General features: G+C 37.6%; 1 protein-coding gene across 1 annotated transcript in view; it reads right to left on the bottom strand.

Moving 5' to 3' along the window:
* Positions 1–12,948, bottom strand: part of SYCP2L (synaptonemal complex protein 2 like) — a 113,564-nt gene that overhangs the window by 36,776 nt on the left and 63,840 nt on the right. The window contains exon 20 of the mRNA XM_047101200.1: positions 1,384–1,432. Within this exon, the coding sequence (XP_046957156.1) occupies positions 1,384–1,432 (49 nt within the window). The remainder of the gene's footprint in view (positions 1–1,383; positions 1,433–12,948) is intronic.

Genomic DNA, 12,948 nt, shown 5'->3' with positions numbered 1-12,948 from the left:
CTCCTTCTAGAAGACTGTGCTCTCCTGTAGTGTAAAGGCAGAGAAGTAAGGAGAGGGGAGAAAAAGAACAGGTTTCATCAGTCAGTTCTCAACCAAACTGCTGTTGTGAGGGATGGGAGTCCTCTCTCATCAAAAATAGTTGCAACTGAAGAGACCATAGGTGACTGTTCAGAAGCTGACATACCTGAATATCATCCCAACACTTTTAACTTCAAAATATTATTGCAAGTGACAGAAGAATTTATAAAAATACTTTTTGCAATGACAAGCATGTCATTTAGAGTAACTAAAGTCAAACGAGGGAGTAATTTCTATTTAAACCTCAAAGTATTTTTGAAAGTAAGGCTAGCCTGGGGCGCCTGCGTGGCTCAGTTGGTTAAGCATCGAACTTCGGCTCAGGTCATGACCTCATGGTCCGTGAGTTCGGCTCAGGTCATGATCTCATGGTCCGTGAGTTCAAGCCCCGGGGCCGGGCTCTGTGTTGACAGCTCAGAGCCTGGAGCCTGCTTCAGATTCTGTGTCTCCTTCTCCGCCCCTCCCCTGTTCATACTCTGTCTCAAAAATAAATAAACATTAAAAAATTTTTAAAAAACAAGAGCAAGCATTCCTTCATTTCGTGCACAGAATTAAAAAACCATGCGGCAAGGCTTGGCCAGTTTCTTTAGCTTATGTAAAAAGGTATTGTTATTCACAAAACAAAAATCTAGAGCAGTAGCTCTTAAATTTGGCTGCATGTTACAATCGTGGGGGTGGGAGAGCTTTAAAAATTTCCAGTGCCTAAACATCACCCTAGATCAGTTAAGTCAGAATCTTTGGGGGAAGGGACCCAGGCTCCAACAGTCTCATCAGCTTTCCTAGCGTGTTTCCAGTTCAAAGACTGAGCAGCAGAGAGTGAGGACCATTGCTAAAAGCAAGCCAGATGGAGACTTAACTTGATGAAAGCCCATGATCTCAATTAAAAAAATTTCATTTAATGTTCATTATAGAGTTTTCAAAATGCACTGACTATGGACTTGGAGCAGTGTGCTTCCTGAAGTGAGAGGCACACAGAAAGGGTGTAAGTTGGTGCAAATAGGAATGAAAAAAACACGTTATGGACTCACAGTAAATAATTTCTTTTCAGTTCATCAACACTTCTGATTCAATTCAGGATAAATCACAGGTGCTAGAGGGTCCTTAACACTTTTCTTCTACTTAATCTTTTTTAACAAAGCCAGAACGGACTTTCGTTTTAAAAGTGAAATAATTTTTTTATAATAAGTTTCAGATCAATTTAATTAGAGATAATAAAGGACCCGGGCGGGGACACATTTTGAAGAAGACTTGCAGATAACTGAAATTTTGAAAGTAACTGCCTTAAGACAAGTAAAATTACTCCATTACCGACATCCTTGTTTCTGGCTTTCTCTCCCCCTCGGCAGCAGAATCTGCCCTAAAACAAAATAGGTCAGATGAACAGAACTGTATCAACACTGCCTTCTCCCTCCCTTCACTGCCCAGCCCAGACATTTTCCCCCCTTTCTGTGCCCTTTGTCTGATTGTGAGCCCAGTGCGTGGGAGATACCCCCCACCCCCAATCCTGCAGACCGACTTCTTATCTTATAACCCATTTCTATAGATTCTCTACCAGACAACAACTGGTTCTTTAAAGCAAAGGAATCTTTGTTGGACTCTTCTCTGCCGGGCATACAGAGAACTGGGAAGGCCAAGTTAAAACCAGCAGGGAAGCAGGGAGGTGTGGCAATGCTGCAGAATGGCATTTCCTGCCTGGCTCTTCCTTAGAATCAACAAGGAAGCTTAACAAGAAAGCTCTTCCCAATAATTAGTGAATATTGAGCAATTTCTCATATACCTGCTGGCCATTTATGGCCTTCGGAGAAGTGTCTATTCAAGTCCTTTGCCCGCTTTTTAAATTGGGCTGATTTTATGGCTATTGAGTTGTAGGAGTTCCTTAGGTATTTTGGTAATTAACTCCTTATTGGATATATGCTATGATTTAAAAAAAACAACCACACCCAAAAGATAACAAGTGTTGGTGAAAATGCGGAGAAATTGGAACACTTACAAATTGTTTGTAGGAGTGTAAAATGGTATAGCCACCATGGAAAACAATATAGAAATTCCTCAAAAAATTAAAAGTAGAACTATCGTATGATCCAGCAATTGTATTTCCGGGTATACACCCAAAAGAATTAAAATCAAGAGCTTGACGAGATACTGGCAATCCCATATTCATTTACGTATTACTTACAATAGTCAAGTTATGGAGACAATATGGATAAAATGTGGTGTTATATACGTTACTTACAGACAGACACACACGAATACTATTCTGCATTAAAAGAAAATCCTGAAATGTGTAACAACATGGATAAACTTGGAAGGCATTTTGATAAAATAAGCCAGCCGCAAAAGGACAAATAGAGCATGCTTCTACTTCTAGAATATCTAACGTGATATCTACATATCTGATATTTTAGATATCTGATATCTAAAATAGTCAAACAATAGAAACAATAGAGAGGTTATTGAAAGGAGCTGGAGATAGAAATATGGAGTTATTTTTCAACAGGTATAACGTTGTGTAAGACGCAGGATAAGTTTTAGAGATCCATTGTTTCACACTGTGCCTACAGTTAACAATACTGTGCTCTGCACTTAAAAATGTGTCAAGATGGTAGAACTCACGCTAAGTGTTTTTGTCATAATGAAAACCAAAATCAAAGACAAACGAAAAAGCTAACGCACTTTCTGCCTCTATAAATTAGTTTGCATTTTCTAGTATCTTATATGCATGGAATCATACAACGTGTACTCTTTTTTGTCTGGCTTCTTTCATTTGGCATGATTATTTGGAGATTATTCAGTTGTGTGTATCAACTTTTTATTTCTTTTTATTTCTGAGTAGTAGTCTGTCATATGGATATACTAAAATCTGTTTATTCACTCATCTGTTGATGGGCATTGGGTTGTTTCCAGTTCAGGATAATTACAAATAAAGCTGCTCTAAACACTCATTTGTGTGGACATATGCTGTTCCTTCTCTCGGGTAGATGGCTAGGAGTGGAGAAGCGAGACTGTAAGACACGTACATATTTAACATTTTAAAAAACTACCAGTGGTGTATACAGTTCCAGTTGTTCTTCATCTTCACCAACACTTGGTATAGTCTGTATTTCTCATTTTAATCACTGTACTACATGTGTGCTAGTATCTCATAATTTTAATCTAGATTTCCCTAATAGCTAATGACATTGAACAAGTACTTATCTATCATCTGTAGATCTTCCTTACTGAAGTGGCTGTTCAAATCTTTTGCCTATATTTTTACCGGGTTGTAGTTTTGTTATTGAATTTTGAGAGTACTTAACATATTTTGGGTACAAGTCCTTTAATAAGTACAGGTTTTACCAATTTTTTCTGCAAGTGTGTATCCGCTCCCTTCATTCTCCTAAATTTTTTTTGAAAGTTTTAAATTTTGATTAAGTTCAATTTATCAATTTGTTTTTTTATGGCCCGCACTTTGGTGTTATATCTAAAAAATCTTTGCCTAATGGAAGGTCACAAAGATGTTTTCTTATGCTTTCTTTCAGTTAGGTTTTTACATTCAGATTTATGATTGATTTTGGTGTGTGTGTGTGTGTGTGTGTGTGTGTGTGTGTGTGTGTGTGTGTGTGTTGGAATGTAAAGACCAAATACCATCGATCTTGTTGCATATACAGAGAGTCAATGGTTCTAGCACCATTTGTTGGAAAAAGTGATTTCTCCACTAAATTGTCTTTGCATTTTTGTCACATGGCAGTTGTCCATATAGGCATAAAAAGACTTCTCGCTCTGTTCCACTTATCTACCTTTATGGCAACAACATACTCTCTTGATTACTGTTAGCTTTATACAAAGTCTTGAAATACATAATATGTCACTTTGTATTTCTTTTTGAAATTTGTTCTGGGAGTTACAGGTTCTTTAAATTGCCATCTGAAATCTAAAAATACCTTGCCAATTTCTAAAAACAAAAACACAAATCTCTGCCGGGATTTGAACTGGGTTTGTATGAAACCTATTAGAGATCAATTTGAGAAAAATTGTCATCTTATCAACATTCAGGCTGCCATCCCATGATGAGAGAGAGTTATCTCTCTCCATTTATTCAGATCTTCCTTAATAGCTCTTAGCAATACCTTGTACTCTTCAGTGTAAAAGTCTTGCAAATCTTTTGCCAAATTAATCCTTATCTATGTCATTTTTAATACTATTGTAAATGGTGATGCTAAAAAATTTGATTGTTGGTAGCACACAGAAAGAAACTTGATTTTTTATATCAATCTTGTATGCTTCAATTTTGTTACATTTACTTATTAGTCCTTTAATAATTAATTTCCACCAGGGGCTCGTTCCTTGGGTGGCTCAGTTGGTTAAGCATCTGACTTCGGTTCAGGTCATGATTTCATGATTTGTGAGTTTGAGTGCCATGTCTGGCTCTGTGCTCACAGCTTCGAGCCTGGAGCCTGCTTCAGATTCCGTGTCTCCCTCGCTCTTTGCCCCTCCCCCACTTGTGCTATGTCTGTCTCTGTCTCTCAAAAATAATAATCAACATAAAAAAAATAATTTCCACAAAGTTGCAGGATACAAAATGAACACAGAGACGTCAGTTGTGTTTCTATACACCAATAAAGAACAATCTGCAAAGGAAATTAAGAAAATAATTCCATTTACAACAGCATCAAAAACAAATTATTTAGGCATAGACTCAAGGAGGTGAAAAATGGAAAGATATCCCATGTTCATGGATTAGAATACAATATTATTAAGATGCCAACACTACACAAAGCATTCTACAAATTCAATACGATCCTTATAGAAATCCTAATTTTTTCAGAAAGAAGAGAACCCATCCTAATTGTCATATGATATCCCAAAGAACTCCGAAATGCAAAAAAAAAAAAAAAGTCTTGGAAAACAAGAACAAAACTGAATACGTCACACTCCCTGATTTCAAAACTTACTACAAAATGACAGTCACAACACTGCAGTGCTGCCACGAAGACAGACATACAGACCAATAATAGAAGGGAGTGCACAGAAAAAAAACTTTCTCACATATGGCTGAATGATTTTTTGACAAAGATACCAAAACTATTCAACGGGGGAAAGAATAATTTCCTCAACAAATGGTGTTGAGAAGCCTAGAAATTCACATTCAAAAGAATGAAGCTGGACCTTCTACAAATACAAAAAGAAACTCAAAATAGATCCAAGACTGAAACATAATCATTGAAACAATAAACCTCCTAACAGAGAAAAACTTAAATGACGTTGGACCTTGCCGGCAACGATTTCTTGAGTATGACACCAATAACATAGCAACAAAAGAAAAAAATACATTGGACTTTATCAAATTAAAAACTTCTGTGCACCAAGATATATAATCAACGAAGTGAAAAAACAGCCCATAGAGTGGAATATTTTCAGATCACATATTTGATACAGTTAATATCTAAAATATGCAAAGAACTCCTACAACTCAACAATAAATAAGCAAATTTAATTACTTGGCCATTTCTCCAAGTAACATATGCAAGTGGCCAATAAGCACATGAAAAGAATCTCAACATCAGTAATTATAAAAGCAACTCAAACCCCCAGAAAGATACTGTCTTACATGCATTAGCATGACTATTATCAAAAACAACGGTGTTGGCCAGGCGGTGGAGAAATTCACACCCTTGTGCACTGTTAGTAGGAATATAAAATGATGCAGTTGTTCTGGAGAATCTCAAAAAATTAAAACTAGACTGTTTTACATAAATTCCACTTCTGGATACATGCAAAAGAATTGAAGGTAGGAATTCAAACAGATATTCAAACACCCATGTTCATAGCAGCATTATTCACAATAGCTAAAAGGTGGAAGCCACCCAAATGTCCACTGAAGGATAAATGGATAAGCAAAATGTGGTATGTATGTATATTCAATCTTCAAAAGAAAGGAAATTCTAACAAAAGTTACAACACGAATGGATCTTGAAAACATTATGCTAAGTGAAATAAGCCAGACACAAAAGGACAAATTTATATGGTATACCTATGCTAGTCATATTCAGACTAGGGGATCGGGGAGGGGGAAATTGGGAGCTATAGTTTAATGGTACAGAGTTATATTACAAAAAGAAAAAAAAAGACCAATATTCCTGATGAACATAGATTCAAAAATCCTCAAAAAAAATATCAGCAAACTGAATTCAGTAACACATGAAAAGGATCGTTCACCACAATCAAGTGGTATTTATTTCAGGAATGCAAGGATGGTACAATAGCCACAAATCAATCACCGTGATACACACATTAACAAAATGAAGGGTAAAAGTAATATGATGATCTCAAAAGATGCAGAAAAAAACATTTGACAAAATTCTACATCCATTTGTAATAAAAACTCTCAACGTAAGTTTTAAGAGAACATACCTCAATGTAATAAAACCACATATGACAAACCCACAGCTAATATCCTACTCCACGGTGAAAGGCCGAAAGCTTTTACTCTAAGATCAGCGACAATAAGGATGCCTACTATCATCACTTTTACTCAACATAGTACTGGAAGGCCTAGCTGCAGCAGACAAGAAATAAACACAAATTCATGAGGAAGAAGGAAAACTGTCACTATTCGGGGCACCTGGGTGGCTCAGTTGGTTGAGCATCCGACTTCAGCTCAGGTCATGATCTCACAGCTCGTGAGTTCAAGCCCCGTGTCAGACTCTGTGCTGACAGCTCAGAGCCTGGAGCCTGCTTCAGAATCTGTGCCTCTCTCTCTCTCTGCCCCAACCCACTCACATTCTCTGTCTCTCTCAAAAATAAATAAAACATTAAAAAAAAAACCTGTCACTATTCACAGATGCCATAATACTGCGTATAGAAACCATAAAGACTCCACCAAAAAACTATTGGAATAAATGAATTCAGTAAAGTTGCAGATACAAGTGTACAGAAATCTGTTGCATTCTTATACACCAATAATGAACTACCAGGGAAGTTGTTAAAACAACCCATATAAAATTACACCAGAAAAAACACCTTAAAAATAAATTTAACCAAAGTAGTGCAAGACCTATACTCTGAGAACTGTAGAATGTTAATGAAAGCTAATGAAAATGATATAAATAACGGAAAGATATACTGTGTTCATGAGTTGGAATAATACTGTTAAAATGTCCATGCTATCCAAAGCAATCTACAGATTCAATACAACTTCCATCAAAATACCAGAGTATTTTTAACTGGAATAATTTGTATGGAACCACAAAAGACCCCCAATATCCAAAGCAACCTTGAGAAAAAAAGAAGGAAAATGGCAGTATCCCAGTCCCAAATTTCAAATTATATTACAAAGCTTTAGTAATCAAAACAGTATGGTACTGGCCCAGATACAGACACACAGATCAATAGAACAGACAGTCCAGAAATAAACCCACAGTTATATGGTCAAGTAATCTACAGCAAAGGAGTAAAGAACACACTATGGGGAAAAGACAATCTCTTCAATACGTGGTGTTGAGAAAAATGGACAGGTACATGCAAAAGAATGAAACTGGACCACTTTCTTACACCATACAAAAAAATAAACTCAAGTGGAACAAAGGCCTAAATAGAAGAACTGCAACCATAAACCTCCTAGAAGGAAATAGGCAGTAAACTCAGGGACATCAGCTATAACAATATTTTTCATGGTCTTCTCAGGCAAGGGCAACAAAAGCAAAAACAAACCATTGGGACTACACCAAAATAAAAAGCTTTTGCACAGCAAGGGAAACCATCGACAAAAGGAAAAGACAACCTACTTAATGAAAGAAGATATATGTAACTGATTTATCGGGTAAGGAGTTAATAACCAAAATATATGAAGCACTGATATAAGTCAACACCAAAAAGACAAGTAATTCTAAAATGTGTGGAGGACCTGAATAGACCTTTCCCAAAGATGACATAAAGATGACCAACAGACACATGCAGAGATGCCACTAATCAGGGAAATGCAAATCAAAACCACAGTGAGATATCACCTCACACCTGTTGGAAATGCAAGTATCAAACAAGAAATAACAAGTGTTGGTGAGGATGTAGAGAAAAGGTAGGAATGTAAATTGGTGCAGCCATTATGGAAAACAGTATGCCGTTTCCTCAAAATTAAAAATAGAAATACCATACAACCCAGCAATTCAACTTCCAGGTATTTACCTGAATAAAACAAAGACATAATTTGAAAGACACACGTGCCCTGTGTTTACTGCAGCACTATTTACAATAGCGAAGATATGGAAGCAACCTTAGTGTCCGCTGACAGATTAAAAAAATGAAGATATGGTACAATATGCAATGGAATATTACTCAGCCATAAAACGATTAAATCTTCCCATTTGTGATGGATGGAACTCGAGGGTATTCTGCTAAGTGAAAGAAGTCAGAGAAAGAGAAATACTATGTGATTTATATAACGTATCCAATTTATACATAAACATATATAATTGTTGAATCACTAGGACGTACAACTGAAATACTGCATGTCAACTATACAAAAAATGGGTAAAGAGTTTGTTTTGCAAGATAAAGAGTTCTATGGATTGACTAGTGGGGATGGTTGTACAAAGTACATGTACTTAATGCTACTGAAGTATACACTAAAAATTATCTCAACCATTTCTTTGTTCTGCATATTCGAAAATTTTTTTAATTTTATGTTAAAACTTATTAGTTCACACGAGGACACCTGGGCTGCTTCCATCGTTTGGCTATTGTAAATAACTTCCATAAACATACGGGTGCATATATAACTTTGAATTAGTGTTTTTGTGTTTTTGGAAAATACCAGGTGGGTGATTGCTCGATCATAGGATAGTTTTATTTTTAACATTCATCCATTCATCTGTTGATGAACACTTGGTTTCCATATCCTGGCTATTGTAAATAGTGGTACAATAATCATACGGGTGCATATATCTTTTCAAATTAGTGTTTTTGTTTTCTTCAGGTAAATAACCAGTAATGGGATTACTGGATCATATAGTATTTCAGTTTTAATTTTTTTGAGGAAACTTTATACCGTTTTCCACAACGGCTGTACCAATTAGCATTCCCACCAACAATGCAAGAGGTTCCCTTTTTCTCCACATCCTCAACAACACCTGCTGTTTGTGTTTTTGATTTCAGCCATTATGACAGGTATGAGGTAATATCTCATTTTGGTTTTGATTTGCATTTTTCTGATGAATGATGTTGAGCATATTTTCATGTGTCTGTTGGCCATCCAGAGGTCTTCTTTGGAGGAATGTCTGTTCATGGCACCTGCCCATTTTTAAATGGGATTGTTTCTTGGGTGTCGAAGTTTATCAGTTCTTTATATATTTTGGATACTAACCTTTTATTGGATACATTATTTGCAAATATCTTCTCCCATTCTGTAGGTCATCATTTGGTTTCATTGAACATTTCACCACACACTAACTTTATCTTGCAGTAGTCCCAATGGTTTATTTTTACTCCATAGTTCTCTTGCCTCTAGAGGCAACAAACAGAAATTTTCCTATGGCTAATGTCATATTGCTCTCTGTGTTCTCTTCTAGATGTTTTTGGTTTCAGGTCTCACATTTAGGTCTTGAATTTATTTTTAATTTATCTTTGTGTATGGTGAAAGAAAGTGGTCCAGTTTCATGCTTATGCAAGTGGCTGTCCAGTTTTCCCAACACTATTTGTTAAAGAGACTGTCTTCTTCCCACTGTATATCCATTTCTCTTTTGTCAAAGATTGAATGACCACTTAATTGTGGGTTTATTTCTGGGTTTTGTTCTATTCCATTGATCTGAGTCAATTTTTATGCCAGCACCATACTGTTTTTATCACTGCTGTTTTGTAATATAACCTGAAGTCTGAAATCGTGATACCTCCAGTTTTGTTATGTTTTAAGACTGCTTTGGCTATTCACTATCTTTTATGGTTTCATACAAAGTATAGAATTGTTTTAGCTCCATTAAAAATGCCATGGGCATTTTAATTGGGATTGCATTAAGTGTATAGATTGCTTTGGGTAGTATAGACGTTTTTAACAATATTTGTCCTTCTAACCCATGTGCATGGAATGTCTTTCCATTTCTTGGCATCAACTTGAAATTTTTTACAAGTGTTTTATAGTTTTCAGAGTACAGGTTTTTCACCTCTTTGGTTAAGTTTATTCCTGCCTATTTTAGTGTTTTTGGTGTAGTTGTCAATGGGGTTGTTTTCTTAATTTCACTTTCTCCTGCTTCATTATCACTATAAAAGAATGCAACAGATTTCTGTATATTGACTTTACATTTATCAGCTCTAGTAGTTTTTGGTGAAAACTATAGGGTTTTCTATATCTAGTATCATTTATTTTTTCATCATTATAAATGTATTTTTTGTTTTATTTATTTTTAAATTTATATCCAAGTTAGTTAGCATATAGAATAAACGTACTTTTCGATAGGGGATGGGGATTAAAGAGTACACCTATTTCCCCCATCTCCTCTCTGGTAACCATCAGTTTGGGGAGTTGGCTAGGAAGATAGTAGAGTAGGAAGACCTTAAGTTCATCTTGTCCCGTGGATACAAGGGGACAAGAACCATGTCAGAATAAACCCCCAAAACAACTCCAAGACTGACAGAACAAAATACACAACTAAAGGTAGGGAAGAGGCCACATCAAAGGTAGGAAAGGCAAAGACAAGTTCTGGGAGTAAAACGGACAGTGGCCATCTGCAGCAGGAATAGGACCAATGTTGCAGAGAAGGGCAGAAAACAGACTTCGGCACTGGGCAGCCCACAAATAGGGAGGACAGATCTCTGTAACATTTGCCTTTGAAAGTAAGAAGCTGAATTTATAAGTTTGTAAAATCAGCCAGACTTAAGGCCTGGAATTTTAACAATTGGCAAGCTTGGATCTGGGGGAGCCCAGATGACATGAGAGAGACAGCATTAAAGAGACAACAGGAGGAAAAGCCTGTGTATATACAGCTAGAACTAGGAATATGAATAATGCTGGGGGCAGGTGGGAGGGTGATTTGCTCATTTCAGGGAGCAGCCTGGAGGGACAGGGATCATGAGGGTACCCTTCCAACAACAAGGGAGCTGGCAGATGCTATTTCCCTCCCTCATGCCCCAGCATAAACAATGGTCACCTAAGTGGCCCTGGCACTCCTTATTTAACTTGTTTGCACCAAACCACAATATCCCATACCTCCAACCCCACATACTTCAGTGCATCAGCCCTTCCGAGTCACTCTGGTCTCAGCCCCATCACGACAGACCCCTTTCCCCAGAAGACCAGCACAAACACCGCCAATGCCACATCTCCTGACTCCCACATTTTGTGGGAATTCAGTTCCAGTAGCGGCATGGGTGGGTCTCATTTTGCAAGCAGACCACCAAACACCTTGCTGGCCCACATTAGGGCAGGAGAGATCTGCAGAGATCTGGACTGAAGGTAAAAGAGGCCAAGATTCAATAGCAGAGCATACGCAAAACAAATAAGAGACACTCCCTGAAGTCCCAGTCCCTGGGGAACAAGGGACACTGTAGTACAGGGCACTACAGAACAGAACCTCCTAAGAACAAGAGAAGTAGCTGACTTTTCTAACACATAGAAATAGACACAGAGTCAGACAAAATAAGAGAAACATCTCCCAAGTGAAAGAATAGGACCAAAACCAAGAGACCAAAGCAAAACAGACAGAAGTAATATGCCTGATAGAGAATTTAATGTAATGATCATAAAGATACTCACAGGACTTGAGAGTGGAGAACATCGGTAAGACCCTTAACACAGAGACTAAAAAGAACAGAGATGAACAACTCAATAAATGAAATTTGAAAAATATACTTGATGGAATAAATAACAGTCTAGATGCAGCAGAAAATGAATTAATGACCTGAAAGACAGAATAGAAAGTCTAAGCTGAATGAAAAACAACTATGCAAAATGAGCATAGACTTAGGGAACTCTGACTCCATCAACCATAGTAACATTCATATTATAGCAATCCCAGAAGAGAGAAAAGGGGGCAGAAATTTGAAGAGATCACGTCTGAAAACTTCCCTAATCAAGGAAAGGAAACAGATATCCAGATCCAGGAGGTACAGAGATTCCATCCTAAGTTCAACCCAAGATCCCTCCCAAAAATTCAGTCACCTAAAATTCACAACAAGATGCATATTAATTAAAGTGACCAAAAGTAGCTAAAAAGAAAAAATTTAAAGCAGCAAGAGAGAATCAGGGTAGAGACAAAGAGGAGTTAAGATGGTGGAGAATTAGGGGGACCCTGGGCTATCCTTGTCCCTCAAACACAACTATATTGAGGTCAGATTACTTGGGACACCCAGGAAATAGATCTGTGGAGTGGCAGAAGGATCTCCACAGTTGGAGGGAGATAGCTTGGCAGGAGAGAGGTATGTGATGTGAATTGGGGGAAAGAAAATGGCACAGCCATGGAGGGGAGGGAATCCTTTCTATGGAGAGATAAAAGGGAGAGCAAGTGAAGGAGGCATTGAGAAAGTGTGGCATATAGTTACCACGGGAGGAAAACCTCTCTGGACCATGGACTGGGGAACAAGAAGTGCTAATGTCCTAGTTCATTTTTGCAAACATCTTTTGGAGACCATACTCTGAGGTTTCAGAAGTGCGTGACTCTCCAGAGTGGCGCCATGGTGCATGTTTGTAAGGAGGGAGCTGGCCATGGAGTTCATAGCATGGTATAGAGAACTCTGGGCACACTGGGAGAGAACAGTCCCCTTCCTGGAGTACCTTTGGGAGACTGTTTATTGCCTCCCCAAAGACAGAAGACCCTGCAGGTGTCAGCCAAAGGCCTTTCATCAGCAGCGTGGAGAGGCTCCACTCAGGAGAGGAATGGATCCAGGCCAAGTCCTTTAAAACTTTGGGTT

This window comes from Lynx rufus, unplaced genomic scaffold, assembly GCF_022079265.1.
Source record: "Lynx rufus isolate CCGP_SWC_20201006 ecotype Redwood Valley unplaced genomic scaffold, mLynRuf1.p SCAF_6, whole genome shotgun sequence".
NCBI lineage: Eukaryota > Metazoa > Chordata > Mammalia > Carnivora > Felidae > Lynx > Lynx rufus.
Note: the sequence above shows the minus strand (reverse complement) of the source record. Positions and strands in the feature narration are given on the sequence as shown.